Below are 27,922 nucleotides of genomic sequence, written 5' to 3' on the forward strand. Positions count from 1 at the left end.
AGCAACACCCGTACACGTGGAGGCTGGGAGCCCCGCCCAAGTTTAAGAATTTGCAAGGAAGAGGAGGAGTAGTGGGCTGTCTATCGGAAAATCAACCAACCAAGCAATACCACCACAAAGGGATCCTCTCTTTCTTCATCACCGTCTCCCTCTTTTGGAAGTATCACTCATATTTATACATCACTCCTTTGAACAATAAGTGACTAGCTAAAGGTACAGAGAGACAGAGGGAGAGAAAAGGGACATTAATCTTGTTATTTCGTAGTATAAACATGTCGAGACGGATAGGAACGATAGGAAGCGGTAGAGAGAGGAGCTCAAGTGGCGGGAACTATCCTTCACCAGGCCCCTCGGGACAAGAGAAGAGAAGAAGTAACAGCACTGTACTGGGTAAACTAAAGAACAAACTAACAAGACAAAGAAGCACTCAACATGGAGAGAGGAGAGGAGTGGACGACTTGCCACCTCATCCTCCATTATTAAAATCCAGTACACTTCCTGCTAGAATGGCAACTGACGATCATTACTCTTCCTCTCACTCCTCCTCCTCCTCTCATCCCATCCCTTGGGGTCTACCCGTCCAAGAGGATTCTCCCGGAACTGATGACGAGTCTGTTGATAGTGGGCTGGACCCAAGGGGCGGGGAAACAAGCAGTGACTCCTCCCCCAGAAATCAGAAGCTATGTAGCATATATGATGAAGTCTCGGTTCAACGTGCTTTTGGTCCCGCCATGAAGGACATTGGCCGATGGTTCTCTCAAAGACAGTATCTCTCGCTTTCCGAAGCTGCCGAAAACGATAGGCTAGGCTCACGCCCACCTTTACCCTTACCCCCGTCTCCGAGTCGCCATGACAACAACGCCCACAATAACGACACCAATCCGACCCCACTTGAACTGTATGGGAAGGTACAGCCGAGACTTCTCGGATCCAACGGACTTGAACTCGGACTGAGAGATTTAGCTCAATACGGCTGGTACTGGGGACCCATGACGAGACTAGAGGCCGAGGAGAGACTCACTGGGTCGTCAGACGGTACCTTCCTTGTCCGTGATTCCTCAGACGATCGTTACTTACTCAGTTTAAGCTTTCGCTCTCAGGGAAAGACCCTGCACACTCGTATTGAATTCTGCAATGGACACTTTAGCTTCTACAGTTTCCCAGACTCTGAAAATGAAGGCTACACATCAGTGGCTGAACTAATCCAACGGTCTATGCAGTACTCCAGTGTTGGGGTTTTCTGTTTCAGTAGGGCACGTACGATGGGCTCTCCTGCTGTTCCCGTCCGTCTCTTAAAGCCTCTATCGAGATTCTCCCAGTTGAGGTCCCTGCAGCATTATTGTAGGTTCGTCATTCGACAGGCAATAAGGTTCGACTCGATACGACACTTACCACTCCCACGACATGTTCACACGTTTCTGGAGCAATCACAGTTTTAGAGGGAAGGAGAGAGACAGTCATAGCTCCACTCACAATTAGCATAACCCTCAGTCTCTAATGTCTTTACTATTGACCTTTTATTGTCTAATGATGTATTCCCTTGATAGTAACCTCTCTCTTCTCTCTCTCTCCGTTAGTGGACATCCTTCCTTCTAATCAATCAATAGACATAATCTGAAATCAGCTTCTTTAATTATTGTCTCTCCTCACTGTATGCACAAGTGTGTATTTGTTTTGTGTGTTTACGTGTTTTCTCTTTTATGTTAACCTCTTTGAGTGAGCACACCATATTAAAAATTGTTGTGCATTTTTTATGATGGTAACGATAACAAAAGTACAGACATGTACATACTGTGACCTGCTGTCGAGCCTAACTTGGACACAATGAGAGTGGAACTGAAATGCACTGGCTACAATAATAATAACACAAGTAGTGCTAAGACTATCATTATTCTTATCACACTTGATTACTAGTGATGCTGTTGGTACTACTACACTATGCAGTATGGCTGCCTTAAAACTTCATTAAAAACATACACAGCAACACATTCACCAAAATACATGAGAGGTAGTTAACGTAACCAGACATAGGCTACATGACAATTATTATAGGATTATTCAACAGACGTGCTATTATTTGTTACAAAAGAATTAGTATGGTAACATGAAAGAATGCGTGTTATCGTGTTTAGCTGGATTCCATTCGGTCATTAAGTCTGCTTCAAAAGGCGTATCTTGTTCGCAAGTCTTCAAGTTTCTTTGCAACTTCACTGGGAGAGCGATCAAGATCAAGAGCTATCTCTCGTCTTTTAGAAGGATCAAGGGAATTATAGACCTCACACAAATCTCCATCAATGACAGACTAAGAGAGAGAAAAAGAGAGAGAGAGAGAGAGAGGAAGGATATGAAATACATGTAAAAGATGAGAAAGGGACCACAACGTGTGTAAATGGTATAATTACTTTAACAGGAACATAATAAGAACGAAAAGAGAGATGATCCCTACCAACAAGGTTAGACCACTCTGATCTCATGTGCATCTCAAGATGTTGAAAGAAATCAGAATCCTAAAATAACAAATAAACAAACGATTGATTCACTAAATACACAACAATATGAACTGAATCAATAACATAACACAGTAACTAATAGGAGCCATTAGGAAGGAAGGGAGAATGAGAGGGGGAACAGAATGCCACACTTATTTCAAATATTTTAATTACTTCTTTTGAAGAGAATGGAACCAATATACCTATGCTACCACTTAAAGTTGTGTAGACTAGTACTTCGGAGCCACCCGGAATTAGTGAGACCTTGTGCAAGGTGTTGATACCCTCCCCAACGTGATAGGACGTCATAACATTAGCCTATGAAGAGAGGGAAAGGGTCAAGGAGAAAGAGAGAGGTCATGGAACAATTCAACACTCATTTCCTTAAATGGTCATAGTTATGATAAAACAAGAGTGCCAAACACAAATGTATCCACAAAAGGTAAAATCACAAAAACAGGACACATACTTGCTAGTCTCTACACAAGATGGATACAGTAACACACAGTTTCTCATAAAGTATGCTTCACGAGCTGACAAGCACTACAATAGTACAGTGCATGGCTTTTGGAGCAACTTTAAAAATTCGTAAATAATCAATTTTGATCAGGAATCAGCCCAAACTTGCTACACAAGATTAGAACATGTATATGTATAAGAAAAAAATATAAAAATGAAACATTCTCTCTCTTAGCAATTTCTAAAAAACCATGGATAGTATTTTGGAGCCAATTTAAAATCCAATGACAAGAACCTCCATGCCAAGATAGAGCAAATTTAGGTCTAAGAGAATCCCAACTTTACCACAGAATACAAATATAAAAAATAAATAAATTTAGTAAGAAACCTTTTGGGTAGCGCCATTAAGGAACCCTCTGTCCCACAGTGAGCGACTCCCTGAAGGATCCTCATCAACCTGATCCGTAACGTCACTCGGAAGACGTAACTAAGAGGTTGTCACGGTAACAAGGAACCCCGCCCATCCAATCAAACTTACGATAGTAATGTTTCCAAATTTATCGGCACTGGCAACAGTATTGTAATCAAGAATACAGGAAGTGGTGCAGAATCTAACGAAATACAAACATGCAAGATAAACAGATGCATTAAACGTTAAAATACACTATCAGCCAAATCGATAGTGCCTAGCCACAAACATAAAGCTAAAAGTACTTTTTGCTTTTATTTTCAACAATTAAATAAATTAAGATTCATATGGTATAATCTCTAATGCACTAGAGTCTTACCTAGGGACTACCTCATCAGCAAATATCACCAGCTGGTTCTCATGTGGCCTGTAGTATAGGAAATGAACTGCTTCTTGAACATCACCAACATAGACACGCCTACCCATGACTTTAATATCAACCACCAAATATGGAAGATGCTACGTGGGCATTAATTAAAATAACTATAGTTACTAGGTGAGCGTGGTACCTTGTTTTCGCATTTCCTGAGCATTTTCTTTTTCCCGATATCATAAATACGAAGTAATTTACCAACACCTACCAACAAGCGACCTTGGAATGGAGCCATCGCAATAGGTACATCATCCAACTGAGTCTAAAGGAGAAAGAAAAAATAAAAAAGATAATCAACAATAACCTAAAGATGTACATGTAACACACATACTATAAAGTATACTAAAAATATACTAGCAATATACTAACAGTGTGGACATGCTCTAGTTTGCTGCCGTCGGGTGATAGTCGGAAGACAATGAGAGACCCACTGGATATGGCACGAGGAGTTATGATCATATCTTTAGCAGTACCCACGACCACAAACCACTCAAGATCACCTTTGGAAACAAACTGACAGACGGCAAGACTAGAAGAGAATATTTTTAAAAATAAAAAAAAGGAAATAAATAATGAAAAGAATAAGTATGTACCTAAAGGCAGCCTCGTTCTGTTCAAACTGTACAATATCCAGAGTCTTTCCTTGGTTTGGGTGCATCACCCTCAGGCAAGAGGCCCACATCCCTCGGCCAGCCTTAGGAGAACCAAACATATGCTCAGGAAGATCCTCAGCAAGAAAAGCCTCTGCCGCCTTAGCAGCTTCAGCCTTTTCATCATCAGCAGCACTCGAGACCATCTCCTCCGCCATCTGCTTCTTGCGGTGGAGTTTGGTGGCTTCGGTAAAAGCATTGTGATCGGTTTCAATCAGCACTAGATTAGACATGGGCGGGTGAATGAGGAGTTTCCTAGGAGTGTACTGGAGGGGCGTGGACACTTGATTGAAGACCACACCCAGTTTCTCAAGAGCTAAAATCCTAATGAATACAAATATACAAGTACATTAATTTCAATTAATACATGTACATGTACATACAGTACATTAATACATGTACATACATTCCCCAGGTACCTAAGAGTGTTTGATGATATTGCTACCATTCCTTCAGGGCACTGCTCTGAGGTAAATGATGATGCATACTCCAAGAGGTCGTAAGAGAGAGGAGTCAAATGGAACCGAGACTGATACGTGTAGTTCAACCACGTACGACTGGAGACTGCTATCACACCCTCCGTACCTTGAATACGAACGCGAAATAATTTCACAGGACGTGTACCGAGATACCTATAATTAGAAAATGCATAAAAAAAGGATAAACAGAAAAGGATATGGAAAATTCTACATTAAGTGTGCATTATATGGAAGAAACAGAACAAAAAAATTAAAGTACCAAATTAATAATATTTAAATAAAGAATTAACCTTGTTCTAGTATCAGAGAGGTCCCCGGTGACATTATCAAGAGCTGTTCTTAGCAAGACTCCATTTTGTAGTCCGATATTAAGAAACAGGCCACCAGTGGATACTGTGGTATCATCACTGACATTCCCACTCATGTTCACTATGCACAATGACTCCGGTAGTGCTGGTAATGCCTGCATGCTCAATGGCTGCAACGTGTCCTAACCAAATAAAGAAAATACTTCATTAACATGAGAATCGGATGTACTAATTATTATAGTGAATTTAGTAAGAACCTAAAACATTCAATAATGTCATTCTAAATAGTGACGTAATTATGTCATATTGCTAATGGGTTGGTTATAAAGTACATGCTTACGTGAGGATCGAGTGAGATGATACGAACTGTCTGATCTGAAAGACCCACAGCTAAGAACCTGCACCTCTGCTGGCCTGGAGGGACTGAGCCCAAACTGATACATATCACCTCAGCAGTCATCTCCTTCCTCTCTGTATATTCATTCAACTGACCAGACTATGGAACGAGAGAGAGAGAGCGAGAGAGAGAGATGCAAGTTACATGCAACACATGTACTATAGCTAGCGTAAGTGATTTTTATAAAAGTAGGCAGTGCTCAGATTACAAAAGCCGTTCAGTCATTTTAAAATCAGACTGGGGCGGCATAATAAAATCATCATAGCAACAAGCCCCACCCCTAGCAACCACCAGACTCACCTGAAATAAGTTGAAGACACAGAAAGAATATGTGACATAAAAAAGAGATACATAATTTTATAAATAAATATTAATATTAGAATAATTAATAAGCTAGCTCAGATAAGTATAGCCACTCATTCATTGTCTTCTCAGACTGGGGCGGCAAATATATTCATCATAGCAACAAGCCCCACCCCTAGCAACCACTCACACTTACCTGAGAATCAGAAGCAAACAGAACAATAGGAAAACATAAAAAGAAGGAAAAAGAAAATTATTTTAAAAAAAGTAAATTAATTTATATATAAAAACACTAGACTCAGAAATGTTAGCCATTCATCAGCTGATGATCAGACTGGGGCGGCATAACATACTCATCACAGCATAGCAACCAAAAGTCACGCCCCCTAGCAACCATTACTTAACCACACCCACCTGATCCATTTCAAAATAAACGATTTCTCCTCCGGAGAGAGCAATGACCACCTGATGCTCGTTGACAGCACACTGTCTGATCAACCTCTTACCAGGACTACGCCATTCATTGACACGCTTGTCTGACCTGATGTGTCTAATGCCCTCAGGGTATATCTATATATGGGCAAAGGAATAAGAATTGTACATGATAACAATTAGTCAGATGCTCTACAGTGTTTAAAATTAAAATTATCAGCACTATATACTGGTATTCTTTTTATCTGATTGCTTACATGCATATAGAACTGTAATCATACAGTACATGTACATGTACACAGAACAAACCAATGTGTAAATACAGTACAATTAATACACTAATCTTTAAAATACATGTACATGTATGTTAGTTAGTTGGTGTATTTTTCTTACCTGAATGAGTGCATCATCTCCCAGTTGAGAGCAGGCCAGAGTGGGCGTGGTCCCCAGGAACCCGGAATCAGTCACTTCCTCGACAGTCTCCCCAATGGAAAGAATGAGAGTGGCATTCATGAAGGAGACAACAATATATGAATCAAAATCCTCTAAAGAAAAATAAAATAATAATAATAATAATAATAATAATATACCTTTAGAGTCTTTCTTCACAGTCCATACGGCGTGAGGGTTGCCTGGCAACTCAGAGACGGCCATTTCAGTGACCTCAAGACCATGACGCAATACACGGAGAGATGAGCGAGGACCACGCCCACAAGCAGCGTATAATTGGGGTGTGTCTTCATTAGCAAGATCAGCAATCTACAGCATAATAAGAAATAATGACAATTAATAATAATAATTTCTTATTAATAATATTAGAAATTTTATCAAAAATTAAGAAAAAAATTTGTAATAATTAATACAAACTAACCTGGCATGACATTATTGGTGAGAGACTCTCCATCTCATCGACGAGTATGAGGTTCTTCAAGGGCCTTGGACCAAAGAAGAAGGTCTCTCCTTCTTCCAGTGGATAATCAGAGTGGAACTCTCTCTCCGAGTCGTCGCCTAAATGAGCTATTTGATACAAGTAGCTGGGAAGAGATTGAGAGCATGGTCAATGGGCGAGGCTTACTGATTTCCAAATTCAGACGAGCAAAATAATAATCCACTCTTGAGGACACAGAGTGAGCTGCAGACAGGAACAGTATCAAAATACTTAATCTTTATCCTAACAACCTGAAACAATGGATGATTATTATTATAAACACATCCAAATTAAACAAGTACAAGTACAAGTGCATGTACATGTAGTGATGTGCGTGTTAATCAACTCACTATGTCGTCTTCCACATCAAGCATCACCTTAAATATGTCGCCTTGCTCTGATTGTAAAAGAAAGAAGAACAAATGCTACAAAAAAAAAGAGATACTGTACATAGACTTCAAAATAATACTGAACTTTAAACTATACTGATATCACTCTCTCTCTCTCCACTAGATGCATTAAGACTCACCTTTGTCTTATGCATGGCACTTGTTATAATGAGCATGCTCCTGTCGGCATCATCAAGATCATTCTGCCTGCGAGGTATAGGGCAACGTATGTCAGGCTGGTCACCAAAGTTCTTATAAATGATATAGTTCTCACAGCAGACCAGCACACCACTGGGGCCATCGGTACCACCAGGTACTATAATAATAGATGAATAAAATAAGAATTATTATTATACTCTTAGACAAAGAATGTACATGTGCATATTTATTTACATGTACATGTATGCATGTAAGATGTTAATTTTTGCCTCCTCACCGGTTATGAGCATGTTGGCCATGTCATCGAGTGGCTCACTGTATTTCCTTACAACATGATTGAGACCCAAATCCAGCTCATAGTAAGTCAAATTCTAATCAAAAATATAATAAACCGACTGACAAATAATTATGATTTTCCTCCGATCAAGTTTGATTCTCCTCCAATCAATTATGATTCCGATCAAGTTTGGATTTATTATGAATTTTAAAAGTTACTCCAAAATCGGCCCAAAGTCCCTGTACTATAGTACAGGGCCTTCAGCCAAATTTTGTCAAAAATTAAAAGGAGAGAATTCTTCATTTTTATAATTTTTTCTGATGCATATACATGTTCTTATGTTGTGTTTCAAGTTTGAGCTCATTCCGATCAAGTTTGGATTTTTTATGAATTTTTAAAGTTACTCCAAAATCGGGCCAAAGTCCCTGTACTATAGTACAGGGTGTTCAGCCAAATTTCACGAAAAATGACTAGAAGAGAATTCTTCATTTTTATAACTTTTTCTGATACATATGCATCTTTTAATGTTGTATATCAAGTTTGAGTAGATTCTGATCAAATTTGGATTTTTCAGGAAACTTTAAAGTTGCTCAAAAATCTCGTCACCATTAATCACCTGTTGTGCAACTTGTGCTGCCTCTCCAGTGTGATCATTGTCTGACTCTTCATAATCCAATTCAAGACAAGCAAACAAAGGATTCTCAAACCCGACATCGACCCCAACCACATGATAGACTAAAGTATGGCTCTTGTGTGCCTCCAGTGGAGAGGATATGGTCAGACGAGCAGCAGAATCACGATTCAATATGTACACCAACTTCTGCTTCTCTACTGCACCTGTATAAAGAAAGAGAACATAATATAAATATATATACATGTATATAATTAGCATTCCATATTGGTATTTTATCCCCTACCTATCATTAAAGCACGTCCTTTAGGGTCAACGGCAAGGTACTGTCCTGGTACTATCCTACGGCAACCACTTTTACCGTATGTTTCCTGGTGGACTTTCTCAAAGACATTCTTCACAGGATCATATTCTAATATAACAATCCTGCCAGAGTCGCTGCCCAGGACAATGTAATCTGTAACGGAGACAAAGAATGAGCGAGTGTGTTTCAAGATAAGGAAAAGAAGAGAGAGGCAAAGAAGAAACAAGAAAGTTAAAAATAATAATTAAATGTGCATTAATTAGAATGACTTGTGTGCATTAATTGGAATTATTAATTATGAAGAACCTCAGTGCATTTCTAATGCCTGTAGCTAACCTTTAGTGCTCCCAGTCAATCTAAAGGTAATTAAGGAACGTATTAAACCAAATACTTCTGTTGATACCAACTCGACTACCTTTCCTGTGTTTGGGTCCGGTCTGAGCAGCTCCAGCACCTTCCCTCGAGCCACTACAACCTCTTGTGCCTTCCTACCACTAAAGTTCCCGTGAACGGCCGCTGTAATGCATGATGGCTTCTGGAGAGTGAGGGCATAAAGATGCATGCTGTTTCTTTGATGGCGCCCTTGCTCCGGACTCTGAGCATGCGCAGTAAAGTGTGGAGGGTAATGTGCGGACTTGCCACGTGGTTTCCGTATAGTCTATCTAGCTAGACTACTTCCGGAAATTGTATTTCTAACACCCACTGCCCCATACAATTACAACTCAGCAAGTTGGAACATTAGCAATGGGTGGAAATCTCTCTTTCCCAGAAGCTGATTTGAAGGATAAAGTGGCCATTGTAACTGGTGGTAATGCTGGGATAGGATATGAGACAGCTAAGGGAATAGCAAGACTTGGAGCACGCACTATAATAGCTTGTAGATCAGAGGAAAAAGCAACTGCTGTAAGTAGATCATTAAGGAATAAGGGATGGGACTGAGATAATTTGTATTATTTCTCCCCTCTCAGGCAATTGAGCGTATGAAGGCTGAGATAATTGATACTGGATCAGATCAGCATAACATTGAGTTCATGAAGCTGGATCTGAGCTCATTCAATTCTACAAAAGAATTCGTTGTCTCATTCAAAGAGAAACAATTGCCATTGCATATTTTAATCAACAATGCTGGAACAATTGGCTCCTCTAATATGTGTAAGTCTTCCTTTCTCTCTTTCTTTTACGTGTCTTTGTTTAGCTAAGACAGATGATGGCTTTGAATCTATGTTCCAGATCAATCATCTCAGTCACTTCCTATTGACACTGGAGCTGCTCCCTGTTGTGCTTGATACTGCTCAATCATGTAAAGACTGTAGAATTGTCATAGTCTCTTCAACGGCTCACAAAAGTGGTGTGTTTGATACTCAAAACATGAATGGAGAAGTGTCTTTTTCCCGTTTGAAGTTTTATAGCAATTCTAAGCTTTACAATGTAATGAATAACAAATAGCCCAATGCTTCATTATACATGTATAGATAATGCATGCATTTGCACTTCAAAGACGCCTAAAAGGGAGTGATATAACAGTTTCAGTCCTCCATCCCGGATTTGTAAGCTAATAATACGACCATGATACATTGATGATTCCATAATTACAGGTTAATTCCGAACTGTTTGAAAAAGGTTTCAGCGGATCAAGTGGAGGAAGTACAGCTTGGAGTTTTGGAAAATACTTACTTAGACGTGAGGATGATAACATCAGAGGGAGTATCGTTGCTTATGTATGATATTTTTTCTTTCTTTTGTAGCTATGATGAGAGATACTGTCAAAGGTGCTGCCACAACCATTAATTGTGCTGTCAATCCTGAGCTGAATACTAAAGAGTGTCATTATTATGACAGCTGCAAAATAGCCGATTCAATTCCTCTGTCGACGTTAGTTCTCACTATATGAGATATCATATTGTTTATATATTTTGTATATTGACTATAGGAACACTGATCTACAGGAGCAGTTGTGGGATATCAGTGTTACTAATGTTAAAGCTTGGTTGAGTCCAGAGATTGTTGAAAAGTATTGCAGTACCCAGCAAACAGGGCTTGAAGAAGCAACATCCGAGACACAAACCACTAGAGTCAATACTGAAGAGGGATCAGCTACTGCTAAAGATGAATCAGCCGCTACTAAAGAAGAATCAGCTACTGCTAAAGATGAATCAGCTACTAAAGAAGAATCGGCTACTGCTAAAGATGAATCAGCTACTAAAGAAGAATCGGCTACTACTAAAGATGAATCAGCTACTAAAGAAGAACCGGCTACTGCTAAAGATGAATCAGCTACTAAAGAAGAATCGGCTACTACTAGAGATGAATCAGCGTCTAAAGAAGAATCAGCTACTAAAGATGAATCAATCACTAAAGATGAATCGGCTACTGCTAAAGATGAATCGACTACTCAAGATGACTGAAATGATTAAATGATACTGAACATAATGCATATTTAACATTATTACTTCTAGTCTATATAGAGCTGCAGATTGTCTGAATACCTTTTTCATTATTGTAGCTGATAGTAGCAGTATAATAGAGTATAATTACATTCCACCATTAATTGAGTTAATTATCACTGCATTTTATTGGTAGCTATGGGGGGAAGTCTCTCTTTCCCAGAAGTCGATTTGAAGGATAAAGTGGCCATTGTAACTGGTGGTAATGCTGGGATAGGATATGAGACAGCTAAGGGAATAGCAAAACTTGGAGCACGCACTATAATAGCTTGTAGATCAGAGGAAAAAGCAACTGCTGTAAGTATAAAACTAGATCTACTATTATTAAGGAATAAAGGATTAAACTGAGTATTTCTTCTCTCTCAGGCAATTGAGCGTATGAAGGCTGAGATAATTGCTACTGGATCAGATCAGCATAACATTGAATTCATGAAGCTGGATCTGAGCTCATTCAATTCAACAAAAGAATTTGTTGTCTCATTCAAAGAGAAGCAATTACCATTACATATTTTGATCAACAATGCTGCAGTTGGATCTGTACCTCTAAGTAAGCCCTCTCTACTCTGATGTAATTTTCAACCCCCTCGCCCCGGCTAGCAATGACAGAGGACGGATATGAGGCTCACTTTCAGATCAATCATCTCAGCCACTTCCTATTGACACTGGAGCTACTCCCTGTTATGCTTGATACTGCTCAATCATGTAAAGACTGTAGGATTGTCATAGTCTCTTCAACGGCTCACAAAAGTGGTGTGTTCGATCCTCAAAACATGAATGGAGAAGTGTCTTATTCACGCTTACTGTTTTACTGTCATTCTAAGCTTTACAATGTAAAAAAAATTCTCTTTTTTAAATTTAAGATTTCTTATAGGTAATGCATGCATTTGCACTTCAAAGACGTCTAAAAGAGAGTGATATTACAGTCTCAGTCCTCCATCCTGGAATTGTTAGTTAATGAGCGAATCTGTAAATTTTTACAAGTTTTTAAATTTGATCAGATTAAGACTGAATTGTTTGATAAAGGATTTAGTGAATCAAGTGTGGCCAGCACAGCATGGGGGATTGGAAAATTTTTACTTGGACGTGAGTTTCTACTATTCTTTTTACAATTATTGTTCAATTTTTTCCAGCAATAATGAGAGATGCTTTTCAAGGTGCTGCTACAACCATTAATTGTGCTGTCAATCCTGAGCTGAATACTAAAGAGTGTCATTATTATGACAGCTGCAAAATAGTCAGTTCAATTCCTCTGTCAATGTTAGTTCTATGATGAAATATGATATTGTTTATATATTTTGTGTATTGATTATAGGAACACTGATCTACAGGAGCAGTTGTGGGATATCAGTGTTACTAATGTTAAAGCTTGGTTGAGTCCAGAGATTGTTGAAAAGTATTGCAGTGCCCAGAAAATAGGACTTGAAGAAACAACACCCGAGACACAAACCACTAGAGCCAATCCGCATTGTACTGATTCTACTGAAGAGGAATCGACTACTACTAAAAATGAATCAACTACTAAAGATAAATCTACTACTAAAGAAGAATTGGCTACTAAAAATGAAAGATGAATCGTCTACTAAGGAATGAATCTGCTCACTTAAGCCCAACATACACCACAGGCAACATGTTGCCAGCCTTTGATCTTTCTTTCAACCTTGTTGAAAGGAATAGAAAGGTTTTCTATTCAAGGCAGCATGTTGCTTGACCAGATCAAAGCATGATCAAAGGCTAGGCAAATGTTGAAAGCAATATTGTTGAATGTAGTGTATGTTGGGCTTTAAATTTTTTTCCTTCTATTTTTATTAATTATTAATAATAGTAAATTAACTTTAATATGAACATTATTAACTTTAGTCCGTTGACAATTTGATATTTTCCGTATACTATAATCATGAGTACAGAGGAGAGTGCCAGTGGTAGCTATTTCGGAGTAACAGAACAAGAATTGGAATTAGCACGAAGTGCCAAAGAAGCCTTTGACAATCATAGGTAAAACATACCTCTCACCTACAAAAGAACCTGTTTAATTCATCCAAAATACTGCCAACACACACTTTACTGCTTAAAGGGTTAAAAATAGATAATGTATATTGTAATTGCAGATATGAGAATTGTCTCTCAGTTTTAAAGAAACTGGTTGAGTTACGTCGGGAAGATGCTCGCGTCACTCACAATAAAGCCGTTGCTCAATACTTGCTCTCAAACTTAACTAAAACTGACGAGTTTAGGAGGACACTGGAGTCGGTGGAGGCTCAGTTTGAACACGATGCAAAAGGAGGAGGGAGTGAGAGTGTGTCCCCAATAAGTGTTACCGAGAAAGGTGTACTGCTCTTCAATAAGGCACTCATTCATCAGAGGGTATCATCTTCTAAGCATTATGATTGTATGTTTACTCCCCCCTCTCTCTCTCTCTTTCCTCCAGTTACATCAGAACTCCAAAGCAAGAGTGATATTAGAGCAATTATTTAGTGTCTTTGAAGCATTACGTAAGTACATGTTAATATATATATATATATATATACATGTACATGTACATGTAGTAGTACTGCATGTACATATTATTATATTCACCTCTTAATTACTTGTGTTTTTGGTTGTGAATTTGTGTGATGATTATATTTACTTTTAATTTAACAAATGAATAATATTTATAGTATAATTACATCTGATATTCTTTTATATTTTGTAGCTAAGCATTTAGGCGTTCAGGTCTGTCTTTTATTAACGGAGGTGTATGTGAGTACTTACGAACTATCAAGAGCTTCGGATAACATTGAAATACTTGAGAGAAGACTCTTTGGTGGGTCCCTTAATAACGGAGGAGGACGTGGAGATAAAGAAGGGGATGGGCGTGGCTCTAATGACATGGACAAGCACAAGGCTCAACTCTATCAGGTACTTTAGTTGTGAGTTTGGTTTCCTCTTATCTGATTGGTCAGTTTCGTGCGAGGCTCAACCTACTTCACAAAAACATTAAACAGTGCAAGAAAGAAGTGAAGAGCCTTACGGCAATAACTGGACCAGTAAGCTAAACCCGTTTGAAAATTCATTTTTAATCAAATTTTATGTACATGTACTTTTCTCTCTCTCTCTCTCTTTCTTCAGACTGCATGTGGTCAGTTTCTTAAAGCTAATGTTGAGTTTCTCCGAGGCAACTACATGAAAGCCTTCAAGGTCCTAAGCTCCGCCCCAAAGAACCCGATAGTCACTGATGCTGGGGAGTGTCTCAGCTCATTCCTCTTCAATGATATCGGCTGCATTCACTTTGAATTAGGAAAGTACAACCTCTCTGCTCATTATTTCAAGAAAGCAATAGAAGAGAACGATGCTGCTCTTAACGGCTATCCGCCACTCGATCGCTGTAAGTAAAAATGAAATGATTTTTTGTGTAAATGGGCGTTAATATTCATTTCTCTTAGCCACGCCTCTTTCTGGTCGCCCACTCTCAATGTTGGGCGTTAACTGTCGTCACGTCTTGTTGTATAATCTTGGCTTGCAGCAGCTGTATGGTGGTCACCCCTGGGGTGCATTTGAATCACTGCTGGAAGTTGTTCAAGTGTTTCACGGGAACCCTCGTCTATGGCTAAGACTCGCCGAGGCTTGTATTGCCGCCCACGCAAAAGTAAGTTCTAATTAATGCTCACAATAAAATTTGATGGTTTTTTGTATGTTATTCATTTTCATTATAGAGTCAGGAGGAGCAGGTCCATCAGATGAGGAACAAGAGCAGTACGGTACAAGTTGTTTTGGGTAGCGGTCCTCATCGTAAGCTGATAATAACTCCAATGCAGTGGCCTGCTAAGAAGAGGTAAGGCTCCTCCCACTTTGGGGGCGTGGCTTATTAATTTTTTGCTATTTTTTAAAGCCCGGATATTCAGTCAAACAGTGCTGCTATGCCAGGGCCCACATTAGAATTTGCTTCAATTTGTTTGCAAAATGCTCTGTTCCTCCTTCCTTCCCTACCTCAGTCAAACGGTGATGAACCGGAAGATGAAAGGATCCTACCCACTGTCAACGCATTGCCAGGGCCACCAATCAAAGGACAGAGTATACTAGATTTGAAGTCAGTAAATTATTTGTTTACTTGTAATTAAATGACTTTTTTCTGACATCACAAAAATTTACAGTAGCTTGATTGTTATGCCATTATTATCATTATCCGTATTACATTAGGAGCTGTATATTATCTTGTAAGGCATATGTGAGTCTTGGATTAGGTGATCCAATAGTTGCACTAGGAGCTGCTAAACAATTACTGGATACTCCTAGACTCCCCGGGGGACTCAGGTAATAAAGCCAAACTCACCCCCAATTCTTATTACATTATCTGATACATGTACATATTGATGTCCCTATACTGCGTAGAAAGTTTGAGTTGCTTATTTTTAGTTATGATTGCTTTAAGTATTTAGTATTGAGTACCCTTTACTTTACTATTTTCTATTTTGTTGTGAATGCATGTAGGTATGTGGCTAAACTGTACCTTGCAGAGAGCTACATTCAAATGGGTTCCATACAAGAAGCACTTCAGCACTTGACGCCAGATATAGTCACAGACTTGGAGATATCAAGAGTACCTCTTGGTACGAGACAAGACTTTAAGAGAATCACTTTATATATATATATATATTTTTTTTTTTTAGTTAATCCTGAAGTTGAGAGGGTTGAGCCTCCAGCCCCACGGCCGACATGTAAGCTCGACCCACATAGCCTGTATTTGTTACACAACTCCATTTCTTGCAGCCTCTGGTGTCACTGGTTTCCCTGGTAGCATATCTGACGCCAAGGCAACCCTCCTACTCAACCTATCCTCTGTCTACTGCATGCAAAAGGATTATGAATTGGCCAAGAAGGCTCTGTATCAAGTGAGACTGCATATAAAGACTATTTATTTATTTATTTATTTATTCATTTATATTTTGCTGTTATATTCATTTCATTTCACAGGCCATTTCAATACTTGGTCCTGTGAAGTTGCCTCGACAGGCTATTCTGCTATCAGCTTATGTAGAGATAATGACAGGTAGAGATGCATGTATTCTTCATATTTATGTTTTAGGTTTTTTTTGTAAATGAATCATAATATTTGTATGCTGCAGGTAACATGTCAAAGGCCATACAAGTAATAAAGACTCACAGACCTCTGGTCCCAACTCGTTCATTATGAGAGAATGATTGAGTCTCACTGTTATTATAGTTTTATTGATAATCAATGCAGAACTATTTCGCTTTTGACTGTTATGAAAATACTCATAAAACTCAGTAATTAACGTACAGTCCCGCCCACTTTGGCAGGAAGGCTAGGGGTGGGCAATGCTAAAAATCTTTATTTTGATATGATAATATCGCTACACTGGTCAATTTTAGTTCATAAATTTGATATGATAAGGGAACATAAATTAATTGACTCTAATTAACAGTTATAAGTTTTAATTATGCAATGATGATTGAGAAATAATACATCAAGAATGATCAAAACCAAAAAAACACAAATATTTGATTGAATAAATATAATATAATTTGAGTGATAAATGCTGAAGATAAATATTGATATTGATGAATAAATGCTAAGAGAGAAAAGGGGCAAATAACAATAATAATAATAATAATAATATAATTGATTTCTATAATAATATTAATAATAATAATAGAGAAACCTGTTTTGCCAGTCCCACTGTTTCTCAAAATAATAAAAATCATATATATATATTGTAATTATCACTATTGATCATTTTGTTATTGAGATGATTGTGCATCACTATTACTTTCCTCATCAGAATCAGATTCTTCCTCTATCTCTTCATCATCTTCAGGTCCATCATTATCTTTACCAGCTTTCCTCTTTGCTCTCTTATTACAGAACCAAACCCGAACAACTTCAAATCCAATCCCAAGCTTCTCTGATATGGCTTTTAAATCTTTTGGAGACGGCTTGGGGTCGTTTTCAAACTCTTTCAAAAGCTGCTTCTTGGTCTGCACTGATATAGCTGTCCTACCCTTCCTTTTTTGATTGAAACTGGTCAGCCACCGACTGAGTTGTTTAATCTCGGTCTCGTTTATTCCTTGATTCCTAAGAGCGTCCAGTAACCATTTCTCCAAGTGAATCTTCATAGCTAACATCTCTTCAAACGAGAGAACCTTGTTCTCAAACAGCTGCAGTCGCTGCTCTGTCATTTCAAAATTATACTGAATACTTATTTGTTGAGCGACATACTGTTTTGAGTATTCATATCTAATACGACTCTCCTTAAACTTATCAGCAAATAAATTCAGTATTCTTATCCCTTCTGTGTCCACATTACGACATGAAGCTCGAATCGGTGAGTCTGAAGAATCAGGATTAGGGCCTGGAACAGGAGTTGGAGCAGTAGGAGGAGGAGGAGGCTGTGATAGGATAGGCTCTGGTACGTAAGGAGTGGAAGGGAGAGAGGAGAGAGGGGAAGGAGGGAGAGAGGAAACAGGAGTAGTAGGGACATCAGGTGAGCCTTTGCTGCTATTATCGTTATTAGCATGTGGTAGAGAAACTGGTATCAAAACCTGCTTATTCCCTGTGTTATCCTTCTTCTGCAACTGATGGATTATTGGAGGAAATACAATATGAATTGGTTTTGCAATGACTGGTTGACTAAACTCAGTCTGTGGTACTAAAGATTGATGATACTGGGGCAATAGATGACGAACTACTGGTTGCTGTGGCAATTGTTGCTGGGGTAATAAATGCGAATAAACGGGTGGAGCCTGATGATAGAGCAATACTTGATCGAAAGATGAAGGCTGTCGCTGGGGTACTGGTTGCTGTGGTAACTGTCGCTGGGGTAATGAATGCGAATAAATGGGTGGAGCCTGATGATAGAGCAATATTTGATCGAAAGATGAAGGCTGTCGCTGGGGTATTGGTTGCTGTGGTAACTGTTGCTGGGGTACTGGTTGCTGTGGTAACTGTTGTTGGGGTACTGGTTGCTGCAGTAACTGTTGCTGGAGTACTGGTTGCTGCAGTAATTGTTGCTGGAGTACTGCAGGATGTTGGTGGAATATGTGTAAGGGCTGTGGCTGATTATTTGAATGCAGTCGACAATAATTGTTAGCAGGATGATGATGAACATTTAATGGATGCTGTGGATACTGTTGGAGTGGTGGTTCAGATATAAACCGGTAATGTTGGTGCTGTTCAATATGAGGTCTATCATAATGTACCTGGTACCTGCATGAAGGACGTAAAGGAGGAGTCACTGAAGTGTGTAATTCTGCTAGTGATAATGGCTGACTAGGTACCTGGGGTACATAGTACGAAGAAGAGACTATTGAATGTGAGTGAGGTCTTTGCTGTTCTAAATTGACCGTATGATTAGAGTGACTGACATGATGATGCAGAGGAACTGAGTGAGATTGTAAGTGTTCTTGAGTCTGACCACCAGCAGTAGCGGCAGCTTGAGCTGCATACATCGCATCTAGATCTGCTGCAAGGAAAGAATCCAGATTAAAGTCTGTATCATCTAGATCTACTGCGGATTGGTTATGTGATGAATGCGGGATATCCTCTGACTGTCCATGCTGTGGATCATGTTCAGTTAAGTCCGGTGGCCATTCCTGCGAAGCAGAGCTTGCCACGGGGGGCTGAGGCGGATGGTTGTCCATTAGCTGTTATGATACAAAACTGAGCGGTTGAACGGTGGACGACTAGTGCCTCTTCGTCACTTCACTTCTCCTGATATTCTCGCGGATATTCTTGATGGTACCAACTATAAAATGAGAGAAATGTAATGAATAATAAGTGAGGCTTTCCAGGGTTTAACAAGCTGTACTGTTGTCATTCTATAGTGTCCTTACCCTTAAAAGCTGGCCCTTTAGACTCCAGAAAGGCTTAGAATTTAGAAAACGTGCAGGCTCTCTCACCTTCAACACATTACCACGTGTGTGAGCCGACCACGCCCACACACTACTAATGCATTTTGTTTTTACAGGACAAACCTTTTCAACAGTTATAATAATTTCTTGTAATAATAAAAAATCAAATCTAACATTATCATTATCATTATTATTATTATTATTATTGTAACTTATTGTACATTATTGTTGTTGTTGGTATTATTGTTGTTGTTGTTGTCATTATTATTATTATACTGATGATTAAAAAAATTAGTATTATTATTACTATTATTATCATTATTATTATTATTATTGTTGTTGTTGTTGTTGTTGTTAGTATTATTATTATTATTATTATTATTATTGTTATTATCAAGAGTCCATTATATTTAGGACTCTTGTTATTATTAATAGTGATCATTCATAATGTTAGTGTGCATTGTTATCATTAATTTATGATATGTATTACATGTGTATTAATGACATCAGTATTATTATTGTTATTATTATTATTATTATTATTATTATTCATCGTGAGAAAGATAAAAGAGGAGGACTTCAAAGCCGAACCCGGGACCTTGGGGTGACGTCTGTATAACAGCAATATAAACATGACCGTATAAGGTCATGACGAAAACGTCATGTTCTTTAAGCACCGCTTTGAGATCTTGGCTCAGGTCAAGCTCATTCTTGATCTTGGGTAGGCGAGTGATTGGTACTGAAAATCTAGAATGGAAATAAAAAAGAGTTACAGATCTTGCCTATCTTCAAGCATCTTATGTACTTCTTTACATAATAACTATTGACTTAGTGGCATGTTGATTCATTAGCAGTTTAAGACTGGGTTTACACAGCAACACAAAAGCACTGCCGGAAACGGATCCAATTTGAAGACCAGTTTTCCTGTAAACAGAAGCATAAAACAGGCACAAAACTAGACAGATTGCATCGGTTTAGTTGCTGTGTAAACATAACCTTTAAAAGTACACAGGCGAAAAATTAATACATATGCCATGCACCCTAAGGCAAGTTAATGCAGACGCACAGTCTGACCTGTTATATTGACTTTGACATAGATTATAACTGACAATACAATGAACCATACGCTACAGTGTCATTATTAGGCCAGTTGGTACCAGTATATATACATGTACTTGATAGTAAAATGTCACTGCAGTATTATGATCATTATATTAAACAGAGACTTTTAAAAGTGTTTATACCAGAACTAATATTCACTATCACAGTGTTGATGTAGTAAGAACAGTTGTGGTTGGATAACTAAGCAGCACTGGTGCATGCCAGTCTGGCACTATATTAAGAAATCTCTCACCTTACCTCTTTATAATGCAATATCTACACTTTCTCTTTTCTCTGTCCCTCTCTGTCTCCCTCTCTCTTCCCCTCCTGTATATGTACCTTTGATTTTGTTTGGTTATCATTCTTTAGCATTGTTAAAGATGAGGTCCATTCTTGAAGAGAAGAGCCACAAGTCTCATATTCCTTTGAACACCTTATCCTGGACTGTTGAGAGATACATTGGATGCTTTATCACTGTTAGTGTTAAATAATCCTAGAAATAATAAATTAAAATAACAATAGTTTCTGCATTACATAAGTACATGTATATATGTATCAGAAAATGTAATAAAATGGAAAATTCTCTCCTTTCAATTTTGGCTAAAATCTTTGTACTATATATAGCAAGGCTGCAAAAGTCGTGGCAGCCATTTTGAAGTGGAGTGAATCCTACTTACCAATTATAGGCAATTAAGGCACCTCCTGGTAAATAACTCAGGTGATATGGCATTGGAGCTTAGATAGGAACAATTATGAAATGCTCCAGGAGGTGCTTGTTTTAGCTAAGTACACAATACACCTGTAAACAAAGGAACTTTCTAATTACAATGGTACTCAATAGAAAGTTTTTATTGTGGAAGCCGTATAGAGGTGCAATAATTAGGAGACAGTACGTCAATTGGGGCGAGTATGGTAGTAACGCTACCGTGCTACTAAAAAAATAGTACAGGACTTTTGCTTAATTTTGGAGCAACTTTAAAAATTTGTAAAAATCTAAATTTAATCAGAATCAGCTCGAAATTTATGCACAACATAAAAAGATGTATGTATCAGGAAATATTATTAAAATGAAGGAGTTCTTTCTTTTTTCAATTTTGGCGAAATTGGACCTGTGGCCATGTACTATAGTACAGGGACTTTGGCCCAATTTCAGAATGATTTAAAAAAATTCTTTTATCAATTTGAATTTGATCGGAATCAGCTTAAACTTTCTATACAAGGACCAAAACATAAAAGACAATCGTATTATTAGTATTATTATTATCATTATTACTATTATCATGATTATTATTATTACTATTATTATTATTATTGTTATTGTTATTATTATTATTATTACTGTATACATTGATGCATTGGCTGGTTCCGAGATAAAATATCATCAATAATTAATCTAGAGGTACCTAATATCCAGGACTAGAGGAATGAAAGAATTAACATTAAAATTTATGTGCAATCAATAAAAATATCATTATTAACTTACCTGTACTGTGTTGTTTAGTCGATTCAACATTAGTAGCATCATCATCTTCACAAATTAACATCTAGATAAAATAATAATAATAAGAATGTTAATATTAATAATGGTAATAATACAGTAATTACCATAGATATTAAAAATTTTAATGACAAATGAATTTTCTCTATCTATGATGTAATTGACAATAATTAGATATTTTAACTCCCGCCCACTTTGGCGGGAAGATCTCGAGAGGCGAGAAATTGTAATAAAAATGGCTGACAGGGAGAATGTCTCTCAAGAAGAATCCTCAGTAACTTCACGTTAGTTACAGCTATATGCAATAATAATGAATGCCATCAATATTACTAAGTATATCAGCATTAGTTATTGTCTCATATAGACTATAAACTGTCTATTAAGAATTAGAAGTGAATCAGTTATATATACATTTTACACCCTTTTTCTTTCCCCCTCCCTCTCTCTCTTTCTCCAGCAATGTCAGTGCCACCTGCCGCCCTACAGACCTCAGATATCACTTCACCTCCTCCCGTTGAAGAGGAGAGGGAGGAGGAGTCTTCCCAGAGAAGACGATGTAGGACCGACCCCTCCAGTCCCTTTAGTTCCAACATATTCTCACCTCCGGCTCCCTCTAACGTATTACCATCCTCCGAGATAGACTTAAGCTCTCCGCTTACTTTTGGTACGCCTTCCTCAAGGGTTGGTGGGCCGGGCTCTAATCGCGGGTAAGCCCTTTTAATTCTCTTGTCCAGATCGTGAAGGGTTTTTTGTTTAGTGCCACGCCTGTACGCCCACGTGGGGATCTGGGTCAGTCTCAAAGACTAAGAGAAATCAACGTTGCTGTTTTAGACGGGGTAAGAGTACTCTCATTTTGAATTATTTTTTTGTATTATTATTATTATTATTATTATTATTATTATTATTATTATTATTATTATTATTATTATTATTAATTTTTTATATGTTTATTTCAGACCACCTCCAGGGCGGGGCAGACAAGCGATGCTGGAGGTGACGTCAATATGGTCGTATGGGGAACTGATGTCAATGTTTCCGAGACTAAGAGACAGTTTAAGTTGTTCCTAAGACAGTTCATTAATGATCTTCATGATCCTGATGGAGTTGATGATGATGACCAGATGCAGGGGCAAGATGCGATGGAACCATTTTATATGACGCGTCTTGAAGTGGTGAGGAAAGAAATAGATAATAACTGAAGCACATTACATTATGGGTTCCAAAAATCCACTTAAAATTGGATTTTTGTGCATATTCAAAGTTACATGTACTTCAAAATTTTGATGCTAGTATTTATTTATTTATTTATTTTATTATTTTAGATTAATTGTCTAGAGGAGCCTTATCTAAATGTTAATGCGGCTCACCTCCACCAGTTCAACCCTGACCTTTATTCTCATCTTATCCGGTATCCTCAAGAAGTCATTCCAACATTTGACATTGGAGCTAATGAACTGTTTCGGGAACTGTATCCGGACAGCAATTTGCCATTTCAAATAGAAGTAAGCATAGTAGCATAAGGACACCTTTATATTGAGGACACCTCTATAATAAGGACACCTTTATATTGAGGACACCTTTATAATAAGGAAATCTTTGGTCCTTTATAATAAGGACACCTTATAATGAAGGAATTTTGTAATTTCCCAAATAATTTAATATAAACCTTAACAAAAGTATGTATACTATACCACTGAAATGAGAGCACCTCTGTGTTAAGGGAAGTAGTGTGAGCCCAATGGTGTCCTTAATAAAGAGGCTATACATGTACATGTACATGTTATGCTTTCTTGTTAATATAAAAGGATATGTTCTTCCTTACACTCCTGTATAGGTAAGAGCTTATAATGCAGAGAGAACAAAGAATATGAGATCTCTTAATCCTGAGGGTAAGTTCCAGAATATTGCAAACTAATCAGTCTTCCTGCTCTCCTTTTATACACATAGATATTGATCAGTTGATTACAATCAGTGGAATGGTGATTAGATCTTCGCCAATTGTACCAGAAATGAGAGAAGGTAATCTATACACGTATATACATGTACATGTACACGTATGTAGGTCAAAGTGAATTTCTAAAGTTGCTCAAAAATTGGGCCAAAGTCCCTGTACTATAGGACATGATTGCAACCCAAATTTTGGCAAAAATGACCAGGAGAGAATTCTTCATTTTTATCATTTTTTCTGATGCATATACATGTTCTTATGTTGTGTAGAAAGTTTGAGCTGATTCCGATCAAGTTTGGATTTTTTATGAATTTTTAAAGTTACTCCAAAATCGGCCCAAAGTCCCTGTACTATAGTACAGGGTCATCGGCCAAATTTTACCAAAAATGAAAAGGAGAGAATTCTTCATTTTTATAATTTTTTCTGATGCATATACATGTTCTTATGTTGTGTAGCAAGTTTGAACTGATTCCGATCAAAATCAAATTTTATATGAATTTTTAAAGTTGCTCTAAAATTAGACCAAAGTCCCTGTACTATAGTTCAGGATCATCGGCCAAATTTTGGCAGAAATGACTAGGAGAGAATTTTCCATTTTTATAATCTAATCTGATACATATATTTGTTCTTATGTTGTGTAGCAAGTTTGAGCTGATTCTGATCAAAATTGGATTTTTTATGAATTTTAAAAGTTAGTAAAAAATCAAGCCAAATTCCCTGTACTATAGTACAGGGATTTTGTCCAAGTTTCACCAGAAATGAAAAGGAGAGAATTCTTCCTTTTTATAATTTTTGATTTCGGTTGATGCTTAAAGTTATCTATCTTCATAATCATTTCTTTCCTCTCCATAGCCTTCTTCCAATGTTACATTTGTCACGCAACTCAATCAGTTGCTATTGATCGTGGGCGTATTGCTGAGCCAGCAGTGTGCTCCAGCTGTGAGGCACTCCATAGCATGGCTTTGATACACAACAGATCTTACTTCACTGATAAGCAAGTGATTAAACTCCAGGAATCACCTGGTGAGATATATTATTAAAAAACAATTATTATTATCATCATTATTATTTATCATTATTATTATCGCTGTTAATGTGTAGAGGATATGCCACCAGGACAGACCCCACACACTGTCCTCCTTTATGCTCACGATGATCTTGTGGATAAAGTCCAGCCAGGAGACAGGTAACATCATCTGAAAAACACACAACTAATACTCTAAATTATGTTTGAACTTTTAAAAAAATTATATTGCTCAAAAATTTAGCCTGTATGTATAATAGTAGTACATGTGATTTAGGATCATTGTTACTGGGGTCTATCGTGCTGTTCCGCTGAGAGTCAATCCAAGAGCAAGGACAGTAAAGAGTGTTTACAAGACCTACATCGACGTGATACACTACAAGAAAACTGACAGCCGTCGACTGAGAGAGAGGGAGAGTGAAGACGATGACGAAGATGAGTGAGTTCAACCAGTACTATAGTACTAGTATCATCAGTAGTTTATATAATGATCTGATTGATGTATTTATGTACTTTTATGCTAAGCGGTATTGCAATCAAAAATCCATGTACCTACATCTATAAGTTAACACAAATAGCACAAAGTTTTGAGCTTCAAGAACCAAAATTTTTTTGAGTAGATTTTAGCCCGCAACTATTTACAAATTTGTAATTTTTTAAGGCAAAGGAATTTATTTACTCCTGAGCGTGTACAACAGTTGATGGAATTATCAAAAACTCCAGACATATACGAGAGACTGGCACATGCTTTAGGTACCTATCACTATCTCTAATATTGAATTGTGCACTGGAACCCCTCCCTTCCTCCCTCTAGCTCCAAGTATCTATGAAAACATTGACATTAAAAAAGGAATATTGTTGCAGTTATTTGGCGGAGCTCGTAAAGACTTCAAAAATGCTGGCAGGGGACATTTCAGGTAATACATCATGTGACACTAACTCACACTCATACATTGTATGATTGTACTCATACATTTGTAGATCTGAAATCAACATATTGCTATGTGGAGATCCTGGTACCAGTAAATCTCAACTATTGCAGGTAATATATATATATATATATTATATATATATATATATGTAATGCATGTACATGTACATGCATCTTAATATAGCAAGCTCTTACTCATCCTCCTCTGTCTCTTCGTTAGTATGTTCATAAGTTAATGCCACGTGGTCAGTATACGTCTGGTAAAGGTTCCAGTGCCGTTGGTCTCACTGCTTACGTTACTAAAGACCCTGACACTAAGCAACTGGTCCTGCAAACGTAAGTATGAGCTGTTTATCCTTTAAAATTAAAAACTGACATAAATCTCTCTATCTCTCCTCTTACAGTGGTGCTCTTGTTTTGAGTGATAATGGTATATGCTGCATTGATGAGTTTGACAAGATGAATGACAGTACCAGGTCCATTCTTCATGAAGTAATGGTAAGTTTATTTGGAGCATCTGAAAGAAGTGCATGTGGTTGATTAAAAATGGCAATTCATCCATTAATTAGTTCATTGTAGAAATGACTAGTGATAATTATTGAGACTACTGCATTTTCTCATTGATTTTTGACTTTATTCTACAGGAACAGCAGACCCTCTCTATAGCAAAGGCTGGTATCATCTGCTCACTCAATGCCCGTGCTTCTATCCTAGCAGCTGCTAACCCTCGCATGTCCAGCTGGGATGAGAAACTAACAGTAGTCGAGAACATACAATTGCCACATACTTTAATGTCACGGTGAGCTTAAAAATAATAATTATCTATTTGTGATTATACTCTCCTTCTCTCCCTCTCTTAGTTTTGATTTAATATTTTTGATGCTTGATCCACAAGATGAGCAGTTTGACAGACGATTGGCAACGCATCTTGTCTCTTTGTATCATCAGACAAAAACTGAAGAGGAGTCTGACTACATGGTAATACAGTAAATCCATAGTAATAGGCCGATAGCAATATTAATACTTGCTGCTTTGATTAGCATTTGTTATTCATTTTGATAGAACATGGCTACTTTAAGGGATTATATTGGCTATGCTCGTAAATATGTTCATCCCTCACTCTCAGAAGAGGCTGGAGAGACCCTGGTCAATGCCTACATCAGTAAGTTCATTAACATCTTATTAGTTAGTAGCTAGTAACTTAGTACTATAGTAATGCAATTTATTAAGGACATCGTTAATACCACACTCATCACTCACTGTACTGTAGAAGTGTCCATGTTTCAGTTTTAATCAGTTACATTGCTTATAGTTATGAATGCAATATAATACTTGTCTGTTTTTTTCAGATATGCGTAAAGTTGGTAGCAGTCGTGGGGCAGTGAGTGCTTACCCTCGTCAATTGGAATCACTTATTAGACTAGCAGAAGCACATGCAAAAATGAGGTTAGATTGATCATCATGCATAAAAATTGATTGAGCGATTTGTAAAATTTTTTTTATATTTTTAGATTTTCTAAGACAGTTGAGATTGTTGATGTTGAGGAAGCTAAAAGGTACATTGTATATTCTGATATTTGTAACTCCATAATTATTTTATTATTATCTCATTAATGGCAGATTGCATAAAGAAGCTTTGAAGCAAGCAGCCACTGATCCAAAGACTGGCATAATTGATGTTGGTATACTAACGACTGGGGTTAGCAGCTCTGAGAGACAGAGAAGGGAGTTGCTAGCCAAAGAACTTCGTAAGCTATTGCAGTCAAAGTCCAGAGGAGGAGCACCACTAAAGCAAGCAGAGATGTTTGAAGCAATGAAAGAACAATCACAAGCAGTAAGAGGAATAGAGAGAGTACATTATATCAATTTTGTTTTTGAACCAGGTCATCACTCAGCAGTTGTTTGAAGCTGCTCTAAAATTATTGCAAGATGAAGACTTCTGCACCTTTTCTTCTGGTTCCATCAGACTATCCAAATGAACAATAACTGTAATAAACAGTAGCCATCCAATAAATTAGGAGAGAGAGAGAGTTTGTTATAAAAATAAAGCAACATAACATCTCTTGATAACATCCAATCAC

General features: G+C 37.7%; 7 protein-coding genes and 1 long non-coding RNA gene across 9 annotated transcripts; 5 read left to right on the top strand and 3 right to left on the bottom strand.

The window, feature by feature from the left end:
* Nucleotides 1-79: 79 nt before the first annotated feature.
* LOC100631467 (cytokine-inducible SH2-containing protein-like) lies at nucleotides 80-1,779 on the top strand. The gene is made up of 2 exons (XM_003382367.3): nucleotides 80-213; nucleotides 266-1,779. Exon 2 carries the CDS (start codon nucleotides 273-275, stop codon nucleotides 1,437-1,439), a length of 1,167 nt encoding a protein of 388 aa, XP_003382415.1. The 5' UTR covers nucleotides 80-213; nucleotides 266-272; the 3' UTR covers nucleotides 1,440-1,779.
* A 162-nt stretch (nucleotides 1,780-1,941) lies between these two features.
* LOC100632564 (splicing factor 3B subunit 3-like) lies at nucleotides 1,942-9,635 on the bottom strand. 2 transcript variants are annotated; one of them, XM_019993448.1, is made up of 24 exons: nucleotides 9,463-9,481; nucleotides 9,384-9,403; nucleotides 9,030-9,200; nucleotides 8,729-8,949; nucleotides 8,113-8,206; nucleotides 7,817-7,992; nucleotides 7,638-7,712; nucleotides 7,435-7,538; nucleotides 7,231-7,393; nucleotides 6,950-7,118; nucleotides 6,753-6,904; nucleotides 6,342-6,497; nucleotides 5,568-5,723; nucleotides 5,210-5,409; nucleotides 4,860-5,072; nucleotides 4,384-4,764; nucleotides 4,160-4,319; nucleotides 3,927-4,052; nucleotides 3,737-3,876; nucleotides 3,487-3,559; nucleotides 3,337-3,435; nucleotides 2,664-2,807; nucleotides 2,403-2,507; nucleotides 1,942-2,302 (listed from the first exon to the last, which is right to left on the bottom strand). In XM_019993448.1, the coding sequence occupies exons 3-24, from the start codon at nucleotides 9,034-9,036 to the stop codon at nucleotides 2,162-2,164; spliced, it is 3,255 nt and encodes a 1,084-aa protein (XP_019849007.1). In that variant the 5' UTR covers nucleotides 9,037-9,200; nucleotides 9,384-9,403; nucleotides 9,463-9,481; the 3' UTR covers nucleotides 1,942-2,161. The 2 variants fall into 2 exon arrangements, with proteins under 2 accessions (XP_019849007.1, XP_003382507.1); XM_003382459.3 differs by having other exon boundaries at nucleotides 9,384-9,635.
* A 119-nt stretch (nucleotides 9,636-9,754) lies between these two features.
* LOC100631596 (dehydrogenase/reductase SDR family member on chromosome X-like) lies at nucleotides 9,755-11,610 on the top strand. Its single transcript, XM_019993464.1, has 7 exons — nucleotides 9,755-9,950; nucleotides 10,016-10,199; nucleotides 10,243-10,475; nucleotides 10,520-10,594; nucleotides 10,643-10,727; nucleotides 10,793-10,919; nucleotides 10,978-11,610. The coding sequence occupies exons 1-7, from the start codon at nucleotides 9,792-9,794 to the stop codon at nucleotides 11,450-11,452; spliced, it is 1,338 nt and encodes a 445-aa protein (XP_019849023.1). The 5' UTR covers nucleotides 9,755-9,791; the 3' UTR covers nucleotides 11,453-11,610.
* Nucleotides 11,611-11,612: 2 nt separating this feature from the next.
* LOC100631723 (retinol dehydrogenase 12-like) lies at nucleotides 11,613-13,105 on the top strand. Its single transcript, XM_003382369.3, has 7 exons — nucleotides 11,613-11,788; nucleotides 11,858-12,038; nucleotides 12,089-12,321; nucleotides 12,363-12,437; nucleotides 12,490-12,574; nucleotides 12,622-12,748; nucleotides 12,804-13,105. The coding sequence occupies exons 1-7, from the start codon at nucleotides 11,630-11,632 to the stop codon at nucleotides 13,060-13,062; spliced, it is 1,119 nt and encodes a 372-aa protein (XP_003382417.1). The 5' UTR covers nucleotides 11,613-11,629; the 3' UTR covers nucleotides 13,063-13,105.
* A 230-nt stretch (nucleotides 13,106-13,335) lies between these two features.
* LOC100631848 (CCR4-NOT transcription complex subunit 10-like) lies at nucleotides 13,336-16,760 on the top strand. Its single transcript, XM_003382370.3, has 15 exons — nucleotides 13,336-13,483; nucleotides 13,597-13,852; nucleotides 13,917-13,980; nucleotides 14,184-14,389; nucleotides 14,434-14,517; nucleotides 14,600-14,855; nucleotides 14,914-15,116; nucleotides 15,184-15,302; nucleotides 15,360-15,557; nucleotides 15,668-15,781; nucleotides 15,959-16,077; nucleotides 16,138-16,185; nucleotides 16,238-16,359; nucleotides 16,442-16,517; nucleotides 16,594-16,760. The coding sequence occupies exons 1-15, from the start codon at nucleotides 13,386-13,388 to the stop codon at nucleotides 16,659-16,661; spliced, it is 2,031 nt and encodes a 676-aa protein (XP_003382418.1). The 5' UTR covers nucleotides 13,336-13,385; the 3' UTR covers nucleotides 16,662-16,760.
* Nucleotides 16,761-17,230: 470 nt separating this feature from the next.
* On the bottom strand, nucleotides 17,231-19,129 carry LOC105316802 (extensin-like). Its single transcript, XM_011412006.1, has one exon. It carries the CDS (start codon nucleotides 19,127-19,129, stop codon nucleotides 17,231-17,233), a length of 1,899 nt encoding a protein of 632 aa, XP_011410308.1.
* A 2,658-nt stretch (nucleotides 19,130-21,787) lies between these two features.
* Nucleotides 21,788-22,110, bottom strand: LOC109580412 (uncharacterized). The gene is made up of 3 exons (XR_002184236.1): nucleotides 22,046-22,110; nucleotides 21,924-21,984; nucleotides 21,788-21,856 (listed from the first exon to the last, which is right to left on the bottom strand). It is a non-coding gene; the product is annotated as an uncharacterized LOC109580412 (long non-coding RNA).
* A 24-nt stretch (nucleotides 22,111-22,134) lies between these two features.
* Nucleotides 22,135-27,918, top strand: LOC100631974 (DNA replication licensing factor mcm4-A-like). Its single transcript, XM_019993483.1, has 22 exons — nucleotides 22,135-22,222; nucleotides 22,396-22,645; nucleotides 22,696-22,774; nucleotides 22,895-23,110; nucleotides 23,261-23,440; nucleotides 23,773-23,827; nucleotides 23,886-23,957; nucleotides 24,739-24,909; nucleotides 24,988-25,072; nucleotides 25,188-25,349; nucleotides 25,572-25,663; nucleotides 25,725-25,827; nucleotides 25,892-25,952; nucleotides 26,062-26,177; nucleotides 26,246-26,339; nucleotides 26,486-26,640; nucleotides 26,702-26,819; nucleotides 26,904-27,003; nucleotides 27,191-27,287; nucleotides 27,353-27,397; nucleotides 27,462-27,675; nucleotides 27,725-27,918. Exons 1-22 carry the CDS (start codon nucleotides 22,174-22,176, stop codon nucleotides 27,818-27,820), a joined length of 2,610 nt encoding a protein of 869 aa, XP_019849042.1. The 5' UTR covers nucleotides 22,135-22,173; the 3' UTR covers nucleotides 27,821-27,918.
* Nucleotides 27,919-27,922: the final 4 nt, after the last annotated feature.

This window comes from Amphimedon queenslandica, unplaced genomic scaffold (assembly GCF_000090795.2).
Source record: "Amphimedon queenslandica unplaced genomic scaffold, v1.1 AMPQUscaffold_13521, whole genome shotgun sequence".
NCBI classification, from domain to species: Eukaryota; Metazoa; Porifera; class Demospongiae; order Haplosclerida; family Niphatidae; genus Amphimedon; species Amphimedon queenslandica.